The sequence below is a fragment of the Fukomys damarensis genome, unplaced genomic scaffold, assembly GCF_012274545.1.
Source record: "Fukomys damarensis isolate Sample0158 unplaced genomic scaffold, DMR_v1.0_HiC HiC_scaffold_23, whole genome shotgun sequence".
NCBI lineage: Eukaryota > Metazoa > Chordata > Mammalia > Rodentia > Bathyergidae > Fukomys > Fukomys damarensis.
This window is the reverse complement of record NW_022900935.1, coordinates 11108390-11126384: the sequence shown is the minus strand read 5'-3', so window position 1 is coordinate 11126384 and position 17995 is coordinate 11108390. Positions and strand designations below refer to the sequence as shown.

Below are 17995 nucleotides of genomic sequence, written 5' to 3'. Positions count from 1 at the left end.
GTAGCGCACGCTGTAGCGCAGGGAGCCGCCGTAGGAGTCCACCTGGCCAAGAAGGGGCGGGTTAGGGCCGGGCAGCGCAGGGACAGGGATGCCCCAGTCCACCCGCCTCCATGAGCAGCTGTGTCCTCAGCTCCTCCTTCACTCTGCCACCAGCGTCAGGGGAAGCGGAGCCCAGGGGGCTTCTGGGCGTGGAGGAAGCCTCAGTCCAGGCGGAGCTGGCCCTCACCTTATTGCCCAGAAACAGCTCTGGCAGAGCCCAGAAAGAGTCGTGGGTGAGAAAGCGGCGTGAGAGGTCGACCAGCTGGAACTCCTGCAGGGCGGTGTCTACCTGCAGCTGCGTGGAGGCGAGGGGCGGCGTGCCGGGCTGCGAGGGTGACGTCACGTTCACGCCTGTGGGGCAGAGGGGCTGTGAGGGCAGAGAGCTGACTGGTGGGGAGGGACCCAGAAAGGCGGGACACAGTTTTGCGGGAAATCTGACTCGGAAAACTGGTCTTTCTTCCAAAGTAGAGCCTAGTGTTTTGCTCAGTTCTACACCACTGACCTAGGTCCTCAGCCCTTTTAATTCTGAATAGGGTTTCATTAACTTGCCCGGGCTGACCCCTAACTGGTGATCCTCCTGTCTCAGCCTCCCAAATAGCAGGGATTCTGAATGTGGATGAGCTCTCCCAGTCTTTCTCTCCTCCTGATGTTTTGGAGCAGCACGTCCCAAAGCAGTGCTGGGGAAGTCAATGCTGTAGAATGACAGCTGGGAGCCATTTTGGGAACCACAAGGTCAAAGGAAGATCAGGGAGATTCTCTGCAGCAGGACTTCTCAGAGCTTTTTGCTCAGAGATCCCTGGACTGCCAGGCTTGTGGACAGCCCAATGGGGGCAGCAGAGAGCTTTAGAGGGCTGAAGACCCAAAGCCCCAGTCCTGGCTATATACAGGTGTTAGGGAGATAAAATGAGCAAATGTATTTAAAATGATTAAAACACAGGACATCCCCAAAAAGGTGCTCAAAAGGTGACTGACCCTTCTCATTGCCACTGTTAGGACGGGTCTGCTGGTCGAGCCCTCACCTACACACAGGCGCATGTGCACACAGCCACCTAACTCGGGGACTCCCTTGACAGCAGCCCCGGCCTCTGGAAGCATCACCCCCTGGAACTCTGTGGTGACGGAAATCCCCACATCCATGTCTTCCACATGGTACACTGTGGCTAGAGACTCCACACCAGATGGGCAGCTCATTACCTCCAAAGCATGGGACAGTTCTGATTCTTAAAAGGTTCTTCCTTAGGGCCGGGGATTTAGCTCAATGGCGCTGCGCCCACCTCACAAGAGTAAGGCCCTGAGTTTGATCCCCAGTACCCAAAGAAAAGTTCTCCCTTATGCTGAGCCCGTAGCTACCTCCCCAGTCTCCCCTTGACCCCTTACCTGAGAATGACCACATATAACCCCAAGGCTGGGCCCCAGGGACCCAGCCTGCCTTCTCCTTCTCTTCTGGGCCCTCCAGGCCCTCCGTCCTGCTCACCATCCACATAACCTGCCACCATCTAGATTCCAGCCAAACAGCCCGGGTTCTAACTGGCCTTTGATCCCAGTGGTGCCCGCAGCCTCCCAGCACTCGGGCTTCCCATGTGGAAGCTGAAACAGCCCTGAACTTGCAGGGGTCACTGGCCACCCAGTGATGTCCACATCTGGCCACAGTCCCAGCTGCATAGCCAGCAAATGGTGGTCATTAATATTCCAGTATTCTGGGAGGCACTGAAAGGCAACTAAGATTTAGTACCACTCTTCTTTCTCTCCCTCTCTCCCCACCCCACCTCTCTCCAGGGCCTTGCTATGTAGCCCAGGCTGGTCTCAAACTCATAGCACTCTTCCTGCCTCAGACTCCTGAGCGCTGGGATTACAGCCATAACACTCATCTTGTACAAGACCCTGATTCCTTACTCCCGAAAGGGCATAACAGGCAGGTACTGTTGAGGGCTGCTTTGTAAGAGCCAATCCATCAGCCTGCATTGACCCTCAGAGATTCAGGAAGGAAATGAGGTCCTCACCAAGAGAAAGGGCTGCCCAGTGTCAGCTGGCACACGACAGGACTGGGACTTGATTCCAGGTCCAACTGACATCTGGCTTCTCTTAGTCACCCTGACATTCTGCCTGTCAGGGCCGGACAAGCCCAAGGACCAAGTCCATCTGATGTTTTTTTCCCCGGTGGTGGAACCCAGGGCCTTTGCATCGAGCTACATCTCTAGCCCTTTTTATGCTTCATTTAGACATAGGGTTATCACTAAATCATTAAGTTGCCCAGGTTGGTCTCAAACTTGAAATTCTCCTGCCTCAGCCTCCCAGAATACTGGGATTGCAGGTATGCGCCACTGGTCATCTTTATATTTGAGAAAGTGGCCCAGAGAAGCCAAAGGGCCGGGCCAGTGTTACACAGGCAGTGAGAAGGGCAGCCTGTGCTGACGAGATGCCAGAGCCTGGACCCTCGCACTCTGGGGACACTGGCTCCCTCAGCCCATCAGAACGGGGAGGCGAGGACGCACATGACAACATCAGCTAATATTGCATGCTTTCTGTGGCCCAGATCACTGACTCGCTCACACACCTCCATCCATTAGGTCTTTCCCAGAAACGAGGAGTGTGCATCACTGCACTCCAGTTTTATTTCATCTGAGATGGGGACTCACTGAGTTACCCAGCTGGCCTTAAACTTGAGATCTTCCTGCCTCTGCCGCCTGAACAACGGGGCTCGCAGGCACGGGCTACCACATCAGGCTTGCCCTTTCATTTACAGACCAACAGAGCCACGAGGCTGTAGCGGGACAAGGGAACCCAGTCAGTAAGAGTCAGAATCGGGCTGTGAGCCAGGAGTGCGGCCTAAGAGCCCCTCCTCTTCACGGACCAAAGCAGAGAAGTGCGAAGGTAGATCTGGTTTTTTTCTTAAGCTTTGGTTTCTCCCGAAATGCTCTTCTTCCCGGGCTCAGTGTTTGCCTGGCAACCCCGTGACCCTCCCACCCTGGTCTTGCTCTGGGAGGCACACGCTGTCCTCTCTCTAGGTGTCCCCCGACCTCCCATGGGCCCCCCACGCACCCTTGAAGTCACCAGGCTGGTCAAAGCGCAGCTGGATCTGGTCCCGGAAGCGGCGGCTGCTCTGACACACGTTGGTGACGCCAAAGCAGAAGCAGGGCAGGCACGAGGCGCTGGGCTCCAGGTAGAAATGCCCGTCGGGGCAGGGGCCTGCAGGGCGGCAGAGCAGGGCTGGGGCAGGGCACAGGCAGGCGGCCCTGCTTCGCCCCGCGCACGATGGTTCCTCAGGCTGGTGCCGTACCTCGCTGCGGGATGAGCTCCAGAACACCATCAGGAATGCCAAACACCATGCCGCGGGCGTTCATGGCCTCGCACGTGTAGGCGCCCTGGTCCGCCTCTTTCACGTCGTGGATGGTCAGCGTGCCACGGCCACCCTCACTAGTCATGGTCACCCTGGGGGACCCAGAGACAGTGGTGGGTCACGCCTGGGCCGTTGGCCAAGGCTCTGCTGGCCTGGAAGCGCCTCCCCCACTCGGACTGGGCGTACCTGGGGTGAGAGGGGATGTGGCCCCAGTTGAGTCTCCAGTTGATGATGGGGGTGGGGACGCCAATGGCCACGCAGGTGAAGGTCACCGTCTGGCCTCGGGAGGCCTGGATGGTCTCTTGGGGAGGGGTCACCACCTGGGGAGGCACTGTAGAGACAGGATCAGGAGTGAGGGGTCTAGGGGACCAGGTGGGGAGGAAGGGCCCCAAGGGACTGGGCCCATCTGCCCCTAGCCCCCTGCTCACTGCAGCCAAACTCGTCGCTGCGGTCGGGACAGTCACTCTCCTCGTCACAGTGGAAGCTGGCCGGGATGCACGTGTTGGTGGAGATGCACCGGAACTGCGTGGGCGCACACACCTCACCAGGTTGCTTGGCAGCTGGGGGATAGAGCCAGGTGGTGTGGGCAAGAGGACACCGTCCGCAAGGATGGCCACCCCATTCCCTACTGGCCCCAGGACCACCACAATCTCACCCACCTCACCCGGCCCTGACACAGCTGCCACACCGTAGCACCCAGCAGAGCACAGCCATGAGTCTACTGTGAAACAGCTCCTCACATTACCTCACCCCTACCTACTGCTTACTCCCATCACCCCAAAACCTGACACATCACGGCCATAGGCACAGCAGCCCTTTGTAGTTGTGGCCTGCAGGTTGCTTATCCCCAAAGGGTCATGTGGTGGAAGTCTGGCCCCACTGCAATGATGTGGAAGGGGTAGGAACTTTTAAGAAATGAGGTCTAGTAGTGGATCCTTAGGTCACTAAGCCTCGTCCTTAAGAGGGACACAGCTTCCCCTGACTTCCTGCTTTTTTTGTGGTTTTTTTTTTTTTTTTGGTTGTTGTTGTTTTTTTGTAACTGGGGATTGAGCTTGGGTCCTTGCACTTTTGAGGCAGGCAGTGGAACCACAGAGCTAAATCTCTGGCCCTGACTTCCTGTTTTATTTTATTTATTTATTGGTACTGGGGATCGAACTCGGGCCCTTGTGCTTACAAGGCAGGCGGCAGAACCACTGGGCTAAATCCCCAGCCCTCCAACTTCCTGTTTTAGATGTGACCTCTTCCTCCTACTCTTCCCATCACTGCCATTTGCCATGAGGTGGCACAGCCAAGGGACAGTTTCACCAGTGCCTGCTCTATGCTGTTTGGGCTTTCAGCCTTCAAATTGTGAGCTAAATAAACTCCCCTTCTTTATACAGTTGGCCTGCTTTGGGGATTTCAGTATAGTAATGAAAAAGACTAACACACGGTTGCTCACATCATCAGCCACCTTCAGAGTCAGAGAAGTGACTTTTTATTTTTTTGGTACCGGGAATCGAACTTGGGTCCTTGCGCTTGCAAGGCAGGCGGCAGAACCACTAAGCTAAATCCCTGACCCGAGAAGTGACATCTTGAATGGACAAGAGTCCTGTCAAGGCAGAGCCAGAGGAGCTGGTGTCTGTGGCCATTAGGTAACCCGTATTGTCCTCCATATTGGACGGGCCTTGCAAGGGATCTGTTGTGGTGGGCCCTTCTGTGGGCTCTATGCTCTGTACCCCTACTCAGTGGCCCAGGTGTGGCACCTGACCCGGAGCAGCCACTCATCAACGGGCTGGCCTGCCACAGGCGTGCCCCTGCTAGGCATCTCTAGTAGGTGGTGACCCACATTCTTCGTCAGGGAGACTGAGCATGGGAGACAGAGGGTGAGGAAGGCACAGTGCAGGAGTGGAATCCATGAATCTGGACAGGAGCCAAGGAGGCTGCCATCTATGACACACTCGGACCAACCTTCTGAAGGGCCCCCAAGGCCACTCAGCTTCACCTGCTCTTCATATTGTGCTCTGTCAACAAGCACGTGACTTTCCTTGGCTCTTCCCTAGCAGAAGCCTCACAGAGGGGCTTTTCAGTCAAAACCCTCCATTACAACCTCCTTCCAAGGGGCTTAGAGCCCCAGGAGGCGTCATGAGACTCTGCCAAAGAATGGCACAGGGCTGCTTCTACCATTGACTGCTGTAGGACAGGGAAGGAAGTGGAAGGCAGGAAAAGCCAGGCAAGCTGACAGCAGCAATGTGGGCGCATACTAGACACATGGCCCAGGGCCACAGATTATCTTCAGCCTCAGACTGACGAGCACAGGCTTACCTCCCAGGACAGGATACGCAAGGTGCCACCTGGTGCGCTCTGACCCTCCAGCCGCCCTCATCTATTGAACTGTCGTGATGTCAGTGCTGTCTAAGACAGTGACAAGATGGATGCGGCACAATGAATAGGGGGCTGGGTGGAAAGATGTGTGGCAGGAAGCGTGTTTGGCGGGTGGATGGACAGAGAAGAGAGACACAGGCAGTGGATGGATGGATGGTAGAATGGATGGGAAGAAGGACGTTGGATAGACGGGTGGATGAAGAGGTAGGTAGAAAAGGAAGGACGAGTGGGTGGATGGACAGATGAACGGACAGACGCATGGCTGGCTGAATGAGTGGGATGGTTGAAAAGATGATCAGATGGACTGACAGATGGATGAAGATCTGGGTAGATGAAGAACAAATGACTCAGAACCAGCTTTAGATGAAAAGCCTAGGCTCAGGCTGTTTTAAGTGTTCACATGTTGGAAATGATTCCCAATGCAACAGGGTTGAGAGGTGACACCTGCAGCCATCAGAGGAGTGGGTTCCGGATAAAGGAGATGCATTGGCCCTCTCCCTCATTCTCTCTTGCCAATGTTAGGAAAAAGCAAGAAGGCCCTCACCAGATACAGTCCCTGGATCTTGAACTGCCCAGCCTCCAGAACTGTTGGCCAAATAAACCTCTATTGCTTACCAAGTGCCCAGGCTTGGGTATTCTTCACAGCAGGAAAATGGACTCACACAGCCCACATGGTAGGGCTTTCACTCACATGTACACCAGGACCCCAGCATCAAGGGGCCCAGTGTATCACGCTCTCAGTCATCCATTTGATGCCCTGCCTCCCCACGGCAACAACAACAACAAAAATACCAATGGTCACAAAAACACAGCAGAGCAGGAGAGCATAAACCAGGCACAGCCTACCTGCCGCTTGGGGCCTAAAGCCTTATAGATCTGGTCAGAGATGAAACTTTTATTTTATTCTTTTGCAGTGCTAGGTACAGAACCCAGGGACTCACACATACTAGGCAAGCACTCTACCACTGAGCTATGTCCCCAGCCCCTTTTAAAATTTTGGAACAGGGTCCTGTTAGGTAACCCAGGCTGGGCTTGAATTTGCAATCCTTTCTCAGCTTCCCAAGCAGCTGGGATCACAGGTGTGTACCACCTGCCCAGATTAGAGACGAACCTTGACTTTTATGTCCAGGGCCTCCCGGCTCAGCTAGGAAGGCCAATACCTGTCTAGGGGGAATGGGGAGCAAATGGCCCGGGCCAGGCACACAAGGGGCACTGAGGGACACTCACGGCAGTTGGTCTCATCGGTGCGGTCCTCGCAGTCAAAGTCACCGTCACAGCGCCACAGCTTGAGCGCACAGTGCCCATTCCCACAGGGGAACTCGTTGGGCTCACAGGGTGGGGGTGGCCCTGTGGGACGAAGCAGCCTCAGCAGCGGCCCCCTGGGCCAGCGCTCCAACCAGGCTCCCGCAAACCCCGCCTGTGGCTCACCGCAGTCCAGCTCGTCACTGCCATCCTTGCAGTCTTCCTGCCCGTCGCAGAGGTAGTCTTTGGGGATGCAGGGCCCGCTATGGCATGCAGCCTCATGGGGCCCACAGAGCATGGGTCTGGCTAGATCGGGGAGCAGAGGCTGGGGACGGAGGGTATCCGGTGGCCGCCGTGTGGTGGTTGCCTCTGGTGACCGGGGTGTTAAAGGCGACATCTCTTGTACCACAGATGGCATAGAAACGACCTCCGGGACTGGCTCCTCTGTGGACAAAGTGCCTGGATGCTTAGGAGGGGACTTCTTACCCCTTAGCCCTGCTGTCGCCTGACCCTCCCTGTACCCCTCAAATCTACTCCCTACTGCATGCAGCTCCCCCAGCCCTGACTCTGTCAACTCCTTCCCATGCAAATTCCCGCCCTCAGACCCCTTGGCCTGCAGACTGACTACGAGACCCAGGCATAGGCCCCTGGCACTCACAGGCCACCCGTACCCCCAGACAGCCCCTCACCGCAGTCCAGCTCATCAGACATGTCCCTGCAGTCGGGCCGCCGGTCACAGCGGTACTCCAGGGCCACACACTCATTGTGGCTGTGGCAGGCAAACTCAGTCTCAGTGCAGACCCTTGGGAACTGGGGCACTGTGGGAGAGGAGGGAGTCAGAGGCATAGGGTGGGGTTGCTGGAAAGGACCACACAGAGGTGAGGGGACCTCAGGGCCGGTGTCAGGCCACTGTGGCAGATGGTGAGGCTGAGGAGCACTGATGGACACAACCGCAGCACACACCAGGCATGGGATGCGTGGCAGTGCCTCACCCCCCTTTCATAGGGCATGCCACATGCATGCAGCCACCACAGCACACACATGCAAGCCACAGCCCGGGCCAGCAAGGGCACAGGAGGAGGGCAGAAGGCGGCCCAGCTGTCTGGCTTTTGTCTTCTCTCTCCAGCCACTAAATTCTCTTGGCTCCCCACTGGGCCTGGCTGGGCTTCCGTTCTCACCTGGTGTCACTGTGACCCCCACAGCAGCTGGAGGGGGTGGGGGGGTCTGTGCTGGAAAGGAACGTGTGGTCAGCAGCCATCTACCTGGGGCCTGGGAGCCGAGGGCTGAGCCAACCACCCCACCAACCGTCAGGATGACTCCTTGGAAAGTGGGAAAAGAGGGCTGGGCACCGGGCAATCTTTAGAGCTGGGTCTGGGGATGCCACAGAGACAGCTGGAGCTCTGGGTGTATTAACTGAGGTTCTATGTGCAGGACAAGGCGGGTGATGGTCCATCTTTTTTTCCTGTTTGGGTTAAACCAAGGCAGGGGTGCACTTTGTTCTGCTTTGGGGTCCCCTGAGTGAGAGGCGTGTGGGTGATGTGGTGGATGGAGCCTTTCCACGGAGGGAACTGAGATGGGACAGAGTGAGAACCAAAACCTGCAAGAGCAAATCGGAACTGGCGTAGAGACTCAGGGGATGAAACAGGACAGGGTCCAGTGACAAGGAACCTGGGCTGAGCCTGAGTACAAAACCACGGTCCTTATTACTGAATTCAAGTCTTTCGCACTTACACATACCGTCTGAAGAAAGGAACTCTCCAGGCAATGTACAGAAGCACACAGGGAGAGAGAAATCCGGGTCTGGTGGGCACTTGTTAGAGGAAGCACTCTGTGCTCCACCCAAGGTAATACAGCTTGAAAGGGAGACTCAGGAGGTTGCGAGCTCCCGAACCTAGCAGTGTGCAAGCCCCAGCTAGGAGGGCCCAAGGCGGAGACACTGAAGGGAGATGCACGTAAGTCTAGAAAGGGAGGAGGTGGCCCAGTCCAGGATAGGCTCACCTGTGCCCAGGCGTCGGAACTGGAACCCCTGGGGGGAGGTGATGTAGGAGCCGATGGAGCCCCCAGAGACGACCGTGTACAGCACCTCCTGAATCTGAGCCCCATCTGCATTCCCTTCCGAGCCCACATCCAGCTCCACGAAGACCCAGCCGTCCAGCTCCCTGGGCGGGGATGGGCAGAGGGCGGGGCAGAAAGATGCCTGTGTTCTCAGCTTCTCCGTGAGGCCTGGCCCCAGTGCTCAGGCCTTGCTTCCGCACGGCCTGTGCCCAGAGCAGGGCCACTTGAGACCCAGATGATCCCCTTCCCATCCCATCAGGCCTTTCCTGTCTTCTTCTGGAGACCCAAGCTTCCTCCCTAGCCTTGCCAGCCTCTCCAGGCCAGCCCAAGCCCCTCACCACTCCCCAGGGACCCTTCTCACTTGATGAACACCACACTGACGACCTGGTCTCCAGGGGTCTTCAAGTACTCTGACTCCAGCTGGGGAGGGACACGGCACATCAGCACCCAGATACCTCCCCAGTCTGCGGTCCTGACCCCCCCCACCGTGGTGCTCCCCAAGCCCCTCCACCGTACCCTGTCCACCACAGCCTCTGACACAGCTCGGAACTCCCTGGAGCCTGCGTCCTCCAGCTGAGGGCTGTACTCAATGGAGTGTGTGAAATTGACCAGCGCCCGGAAGTACACTGTAGAAAAGAGGGGAGGGATGTTAGCAGCCTGGCGCGGGGTGGCCTCAGGCAGCTGGACCAGTGGGTGGAAACGGTAAGGTGCCCAGAAAGCCTCCCATGTGGGCTGAGACCTCATTGCCTGCAGCTGGGCCATGCTGCCTACAGGGGCACATGTGCGGTGGCCCGGCAGGCCTGACCAGGGCTTCAGAATGAGGCCTATCGGAGTGAGGGGCTTTAACACACAAACAAAAGGGCCTGACCCAGAAACTAAGTGACAGTGCAGGACAGAAGGCCCCAACACTCAGGGGAAGACTGGACAGAAAGGGTGGCTTGCAGAGGCTGGCTGGGCACAGGGACTCTGCAGGTATGACTAGGTCAGGCCCCCAACCTTCCCTGGCCAATGCCACCACATCCCCCCAGGATCCTCCATGGAGATGCCTGAGCTGCCCTGGCTGGGCCAGACCAGGCCCTCTGGGAGGTGGGACACACAGACCTGCCAGGTACACAGGGACATGGACAGGCCACAGAGTGGCAGAGGAGCGATAACGTGCTGACTCAGCCGCACCCCAGGCGCTGACCCCGCCTCTCTGAACCTGTTTCCTTCTCGGTGACAGCGACGTAGGCGTGTCAGCTGCATTTAGCAGCCAGGGTGGCGGTGAGGACAGGAGACGTCATGCTCACACGCACACCTGTTCCCAGGCGCTACACAAACCCCATGAATCAGGGGTGTGCTTTGTCCTCCTCGCTCACCCCCAGACTGCGAGCTCCATGAGGGGGACCTTGGGTCTCAGCCACCCTGAGTGCCAGGGCTCACTCTGAGCCGGGGTACACAGCACACGCTATGGCGTGACGGCTGGCCACGTCCCCATAACCCTGTGTGCGCACACCCAAACAGCTATCATGTTGTGGGTTCCTGCCCTATGTGGCGTTGTACAGCCATGGCATTTGCTGATGACTGCGTGGATCATACAACAGCCGTGTGTTGAAGGCTTGGTTCCTGTTAGGAATGCGGGTCTAGTTGGAGACGTGAGGTCACTGGGACCCCGTTCCTTTGTTCCCCTTTTCTTCCTCGCTGCCATGAGGTGAACGGGTCTCTGCCGTGTGCTCCCGCCATGATGGGCTGGGCTGCCACAGGCCCAAGGCAACTAGGTCAAGTGAGCATGGATCGAAACCTCTGGAGCTGGGAGCCCAAACAAACCTTTCCTGCTTTTACATTATCTCGGTGTTTTGTCAAAGTGATTAAAAGCTGACTGGCACAACGTCCATAAGTTCCTATGTGTGGTAAATATGAATTAAACTGTGTGGCAAATGTGTCAAATGTATGTATGCACATGAGTCATGTACACGTACGTACACACATGTGCAGACATACAATGGCTCATACTAGGTGCCAGGAAAATGACAGCTAAATCAACCCACACCAAATACCTGTAGTGTAGGAGACTGTGGTACACATACACACTCTCAATCATTTCTTGAACATCTATTAGGTACAAGGTATTTACCACATTAAACCCCACAATGTTCATGAATTCAAGTATACATTATAAATGCCAAGTTCCTCTGAGCTGCAAAAGACCCTTAACCAGGTACAAAGGGCTGGAACCCAGCCTGGCACAGACCAGGGAGGCAGCGCAAGCCAGTGGTGAAAAGCACAGCCACTAGAGAGGCACTGCCACTGACAGCCGGGATCTTGGGCAAGTGTCTGACCTCTCTGAACCTATGTCCTCATAGGTGACATATGGACAACAGCAGTGCCGTTAGTAACTCTGGTTGTGAGGGGAAACCTGAGAATGAACCTGGCTTTACTTCTTGTCATCTGAGGCAAGCACTCACTCCCTTCACAGGTCTACACTGAGGGCCTTGGGCTCCACAGATGAAAATTTCTGTCCTCACAGAGATCATGTGCTAGTGACAGGAGAAAGAAAAATAAAACAAAGGATCTGAATATATAGGGACTACAAGAAACAAACAAGGAGGGCTGGGGTGAGGGCCTACTGGGGGGTGGTAGCCAGGAAGTCCTTTCTTCAAAGGAATGTTTGTAGGAAGGGGCTCAGCCACAAGAGGTGTTTAGAGAAGAGTCCTGGCAGAGGAATGGCAAGTGCAAAGTCCCTGAGGCAGAAGGGTGCTCTGAAAAGTGACAGAGGGCCAATATAGGTGGCACAGTAGGAAGTGTCTTTCACTTTACTCTCTGTCCACCAGGCCAAGAGGCACACAGGCCTCAGAGCCAGGACTCTCTCTTCCTCTTTGACTAAGAGAGCTGTGGGGGTGGGTCTGGGTCCAGGAGTGAAGCCCTGCACCAAAAGAGGGTGCTTGTGAACGCCTGCTCTGAACCACAGGGACAGGGCTGGGCTCTCGGATGCTGAGTGGTGGGGCTCTGTGGGCCGCAGCATGTGTAGGAGCATGTGTAGGGGCCATGAGCTCAGCCACAGAGGCCCCTTGTGAGCCAGCACAGAGGCCCATTGAGAGTCCCCCCACCCCAGCCCCTGGCCTCAGCCCACGGCAGGGCTGGTGAGGAGGCCGGGCCTCTGCCCAGGAATGTGCCTGCTCCCGGGGGAGGGGGCTGGAGCACCACAAAGCCCTTTTCTGTAGGGTCTGGGAAGGGCACAGACCTAGCCCGAGCCTCTCCAGTTCTCCCAGAGCAGGGGCAGGTCAGGGCAAGTGCCTGGTCTCTAACCTGCACTGCTGCCCCGAGAGGGCCTGAGGGCCAGGGCAGAAGGTGGGGTTTGCAGCGTCCAGAAAGCACCGTGGAGCTGAGGGGGCTCCAGTGGCTTTCCCCGCTGGCTCTCTCCCACCCAGCCCTGACCTCCCTGGAGAGCTCACTTGAGGCCGGAGGCTAGGGCAGCTCTTCAGTGGGGAGGGCACAGGACACACTCACTCGTCCTACCCCCACCAGCCCAACTCCAGACGCCTGTCCCTGCTCAGCAGAACTTGTCACACACCCCAGTGTCTCCAGCTCAGGATCTCTCTGGGTCCTGGGGTGGGCCCAGAATCAGCCTGTCCTCAGGTGTCCCCCAAGGCCTTGTTTCCTCTGGGTCCCAACAGGAGTCCCTGGGGAGGGACAGCAGGGTCCCAGCCACAGGTACTGGGGATTGAACTCAGGACCTCGGGCTTATGAGGCAGGCAGCAGCATCACTGAGCTAAATCCCCGGCTCCGGTTTTGATCTATAAGGTCAGATGGGGCAGGGGCAGATGGAGCTGGTCTGGCCCAGGTGGCAGGGAGGTGCCTCAGAGTCTCCTGGGTGACTCACAGCCAAGTACAGCTGAAAGAGGAGGACAGGGACAAAGAACAGCACAGGACAAGCTGGAGAGAGGCAGAAGGAGCCATGCTCCCATCTGGCCTGGGCCGGGCCACTGACCACCTGGCACCTGAGGTCGTCTTGATCCTGCAGAGGTGATGGAAGGAGGTGAGGAGACAGAGATGCCAAGGGGGATGGAGAGAAGCACAGACACCGAAACAGACACAGGCGAAGGGCAGCGAGAAATGAGGAGAGAGACAGGCAGAGGGGAGAGAAGGAAAGAGAGGTAAAGAGGTACAACCAGAGCAACAAGAATGGGCCGGAAAAAAAGAAACAGCTCTGCAGGAGAGGTGGTAGGGAGGGGAGCAGATCACACTGTTAGGGAGCCAGGGAGCACAGCCCCGCCTGGGAGAGGAGGGCCAGGGCCACAGCTCAGAACGGCACACCAGGGTCAGGACAGCCCCTCTTGGCCACTGCACAGAGGGTACCATTCTTGGGCCTGCAGTGGGCACAGGGACCCCGGGGAATCAGAGAGACACACGTGCTGCCTCCCGGTTGAGATTCAGTCCAGCTGGCCAGAGGTGCCTCAAGTGTAGCTGGCCGGCCAGGCTTTGGGCCTGGAGGTCTAGACCTGCCTCTTCTCACAGATCAGCCCACTCACAAGGAAAGCAGGGGCCCTGGCCTTGGGCCCTCTAGCTACCGTTCCTAGCCCCCTTCTTTCCTCACCCCCAGCCTCCCAGGTGCTTATCAAGAGGGACGGGCTGAGCAGGACCATTCAGAGAGGGAAGAGGCATGGCTGCCCAAATGCCCACAGGAGGGGCCTCGATGCTTCTGAATGGACAGGGAGGACCAGAGCTGGGCCTCAGCAGTCATACTGGGGCTGGCAGGGGGAGCACAGGAGGTGACAAATATCCCAGGACCTACCTGACACTCCCACTTGTGGGCCTCACCTGGCTCCCAGGCTCCCTGTACCCTGCACAGACTGCCCCAAGGGAAAGCCTAGGCAGAGGCCAAGTCCTGGTGCTGGGAGGTCATGGCCAGGCCCAGACTACTCCAGGATCAAACCTCCGGCCAGCACTGGTGGAGTTAGGATGCGCCTGACCCACCAACTTGGGGCAAGTGACCCCAGCCCTGGAGAAACCCGGGCTACACTGGATGCCAGGTGACTGGTGCCTCAGTCCCCATCAGAAATCAGCTAATTGTGTCCACTTCCCCCGGCCTTGTGCTTATGAAAAAGGCAGGCACAGATCCTGGCCATCCTACAACTCGGCAGGTAAGAGACCACTCCCACTTCTTTTGGCGAACCCCCAGGCAAACCAAAGAGCCCTCAAGGCCTTCACCTCTGTGGCTCAGAGACCTGCCGTGGGGCAGAACAGGATCTGCAGGATGCCCGCAGCAACTTACCCATCTGGAAATCCCCGCTGCCCAAGTCCCCACTGCCCAGGCCATCTGCAAACAAGAAAGAGGCTTATTCAGCAAGAGTACTTATTGAGCACCCCCTGGGCACCAGGCACGCGAGGGGCCCCCGGCAGAGTGGGACAGGGTCACGCAGATGCAAAATGGTTACTGTCCTCCACCATCGCTCAGGAGGGTGGCCTGTCAATTCCAACTTGGAAAACATCCATCAGAGAGGTTGTGGACTGAGGCCGTGACACCAGGGACTCACAGATCTGTTCAGGGGCTGGGACAGAGGGGTCAGGTCAGACTGGCAGCGAAGTGGGAAGAGGAGGAGGTGGAGCAGCAGCAGGGATGACCATCCTGTACCATGCACCACCAGCCACCTTCCCTGTCAGTGCCCACATTCCTGGGCAGCAGAGAGAAGCTGTGGCCACCCCAAGATCACACAAGTTTTCAGTGGTGGATTCTAGTCATCGGGACCAGGGCTGAGGACACACTGGCCCACTTCTTTGTTTTTATTTTTTTTCCCAATACAGAGGACTGAACCCAGGGAGGGGTGAGCCCTCTTTATTCTCTATTTTGACACAGGGTCTCGCTAAGTTGCCTGTGCTGGCCTTGAACTTGTGCCCCTTCTTCCTCAACCTCCTGAGTAGCTGGAATTACAGGAGTTATGGCTCTGATCTAAAATGTTTCGCAGGCCGGGGATTTAGCTCAGTGGTTCGCTGCCTGTTTTGCAAGCGCAAGGTCCCGAGTTTGACCCCGTAACAAAAAAGAAAAATACATAAAATGTTTCCCCAAGTCTCATGCACAGGGGTGGGGCTTTCAGAAGGTGATGGGATCGTGAGGGTTCTAACTGCATCCACTGACAAGATCACAACCTGATGGTACTGTTGGAAGGTGAGGGAAATGCAGGAGGCGAGGCCTAACTGGATGAAGCAGGTCACTGGGTGAGACTCCGAAGGGCCTATCTTGTCCTTGGCCCCTCCCTGTCTGTTTCCTGGTTGCCATGAAGTGAGCGGCTTCCCTCCACCATGCCCTTTTGCCATGAGGCGACCACTCTGCTCCAACACATACTTTCTGCCGTGATGTTCTGCTTCACTATGTACCTGGGAGCAACGGAGCCTCTGAAATCCTTGACGGTGTAGCCAAAATAAGTCCTTCCCCCTTTAAGTGGACCGGTGATGAAAGACCGACATGATAGTCACACACCAACATGCCCAACACAGCCCACTCGTGTGGCACCACCTGGGGGGACTTCACAGGCCTCCTGAGGGACCAGCAGGAAGAGCCAGACCCTACCCCACCTCCACGGACCCCGCAACTTACCCCCAGAAGCATCGTCAGCCAGCAAGTCCTCATCGTCTGAAAGGTATGAGTAGCTCCAGCCAGCCCGACCTGCTGTGACAGCCTCCGTGTCCTCGGGCAGGGACAGGCCATCGTAGGCCCTCAGCCCGTGGGTCACCTGTGTGAGACAACAGAGCCAAAAGTCACACGTCCAGCTCCCACCAAGCCACAGGACTCAGAGTTTCACCCCAAAACCTAGTGGTTAAATGAGCCTTAGTTTGGATAAGTGAGCCAGGCTGGTTTTTTGGGTTTTTTTTGGTACCGGTGATCGAACTTGGGACCTTGCGCTTTTGGGGCAGGTGGTGGAACCACTGAGCTAAATCCCTGGCCCTACCCAGGCTGATTTTGACTGTTTCTGACTCAGCTTCCCCAAATCCCATGAGCCCCTGGGGGCCTCAGGCACCAAACATGCAAATTCTGAATGAATCTTCAAAAAAAAAAAGCTGAGAAGCAAATAAAAATCACTTTGGTAATGATGACTCTTTTCTCTGGAAAAGGGAAGGGACAGCTAGAACAGGATGAGTGAATGGACAGAGGGATGAGGCAGTTAAGAGATGACCTAAGCCAGTAAACTCAGGGGCCATACGCAGGTGGAGGGGTGGCCAGTGGCAGTAGGGAGGGGACAAGGGTGGCAACAGAGGTAAGGTGGTCTCAGCTGCGGCCCCCAACAGCAGCCCCTCCCCAGCCCACACTGGCCGCCTCCTGCCTCAGTCTGGCCACCACACCTCCAGACCACAGAAGACACATTCCTCTGGGCTGCAGGACGAGCCTGGGTACTCTCAGCCACGGTGACAGGGTCCTCAGTGCAGAGCCCAGCAGTTGAGCTGAAAGGAGCAGCAGAGATGTAGCGTCAGCTCCACGTGACCTCAGCCTAATGCTGAGCCCAGCACAAGCTCTGCCAGGGTGCCTGTCCTTGGAGGGGCTGCAGGGCCCTGCATGCAGGCTGCTGCCCATACACGCCTTTTTCAGGTGTAGGGTGGGCACCTTGACAAGATGGAGATGTTTCCAAAGGAGTTTCCCAGAGACCTTAAGAGGAAAACAAATGCAAGGGAACACAAGGCCACAAGTACCAACGGGCAGGAATTCGCTGGCCCATAGCAATGTCCAGATGTCCAGGGACACGGGCCTCAGGCCTGGCGCAGCCTTCTCCAAGCAGCCCAGCCAGGCCTGAAGGAAAATGGGCTGGCTTGTGAAAAACAAACCCAGGGGCTAGACAAGGCAGCTAGGCCCCAGGAAGAGCAACGTGAAGAGGTAAGGCACCCCGCTGCTGCCTCCACCCTCACTCAGCACCAGTCTGGTCCCCTCGCACCTGTTCTTCTCCCATGCCCCCGCCCTGGTTCCTCTGCTGTGGGAACAACCTTCCTCCACTTGTCTGTGGGGCCGACTCCTGCACACCCTCCAAGGCACAGCTTAAAATCACCCTCTAAGTGCTCTGGAGTGAAAAGGTACAGGTGACAGTGGATGAGCCTCAGACCACGCACTCCGTGAGTCTGTTTTCTGGACACCAGGGGGAAACGTCTCATGCACGATGATGAAAAGATCAGCAGTCTCCTGGGCCACGAAACCTTTGGGTGCTGACCCTAGGTACATCGCTCTTGTTCTCACTACCGGCCTGCGCACTTCCAGTAGCATATTGTACTATGGGTAACCTGCACCCCAACGAGGAACGGGAGCGATTCTGTGCCCAGGCTAGGTCTGGTTACTGTCTGTGCCTGGCCTGGAATGGAAGCACCTGGAAGGCAGGGACGGATGCTTCCCTACCCTCGGTGCATGTGCTCAGTCGGTACTTGGATAAAGGGACAACACTGTCATTGTCATCAGTTCCACTGCTTCCTGAAGAGGACTTGCTTGTGAGCACTCTAGGGGAGCCATGAAGGTGAGGCCTGCACTGTCCACACCTTACTCTCTGCTGTGACTTTTGACACCCGCTCCCCACATTCCATGGGCAGCACCTCCTGCTCCTTATCTTCTCCCCACCAGACAAATGTCTATCCCTGTCGGAATGGTGGCCATGTTTACCTGTCTGCATCCAGGGTGGGGCTTAAGAACCTCCAAGGCTGGAGAAAAACACTGGCAGGTTCTCATCCCTGGTAAGATGCCCAGGGCACTCTGACAGCCACAAGCCAAGACCTAGAATTGGGCTTTTGCCGCCTTCCTTGGTGAGAAATAGAGGGCAAACTACCCACTGGCTGGAGGGTGGGTCCTGGGCAGGCCCTGATTGACTTAAGGGGAGTATGATACAAGGGCTGGTGCAGGGGCCCTGACTTTCAGCTGAGGTGGCCCGAGGGACTGGCTCTGTGTCACTGCCATCCCTTCACCCTTCCCATACAAGCAAGTCCTTGGAGGCCAAGCACAGGGCATGGAGATTCTTG

At 56.8% G+C, this 17995-nt stretch overlaps 1 protein-coding gene across 1 annotated transcript in view; it reads right to left on the bottom strand.

Annotated features, from left to right (window-relative positions):
* Hspg2 (heparan sulfate proteoglycan 2) overlaps positions 1 to 17213 on the bottom strand; it is a 67540-nt gene extending 50327 nt beyond the window's left edge. The window contains exons 1-16 of the mRNA XM_033767248.1: positions 17105 to 17213; positions 16349 to 16401; positions 15606 to 15741; positions 14286 to 14330; positions 9551 to 9660; positions 9396 to 9454; positions 8978 to 9138; positions 7669 to 7797; positions 7166 to 7423; positions 6965 to 7084; positions 3805 to 3936; positions 3563 to 3707; positions 3317 to 3468; positions 3079 to 3225; positions 227 to 390; positions 1 to 42 (exon numbers count right to left, since the gene is read on the bottom strand). Of these exons, the coding sequence (XP_033623139.1) occupies positions 1 to 42; positions 227 to 390; positions 3079 to 3225; positions 3317 to 3468; positions 3563 to 3707; positions 3805 to 3936; positions 6965 to 7084; positions 7166 to 7423; positions 7669 to 7797; positions 8978 to 9138; positions 9396 to 9454; positions 9551 to 9660; positions 14286 to 14330; positions 15606 to 15741; positions 16349 to 16401; positions 17105 to 17213 (1962 nt within the window). The remainder of the gene's footprint in view (positions 43 to 226; positions 391 to 3078; positions 3226 to 3316; positions 3469 to 3562; positions 3708 to 3804; positions 3937 to 6964; positions 7085 to 7165; positions 7424 to 7668; positions 7798 to 8977; positions 9139 to 9395; positions 9455 to 9550; positions 9661 to 14285; positions 14331 to 15605; positions 15742 to 16348; positions 16402 to 17104) is intronic.
* Between the last annotated feature and the right edge of the window lie 782 nt (positions 17214 to 17995).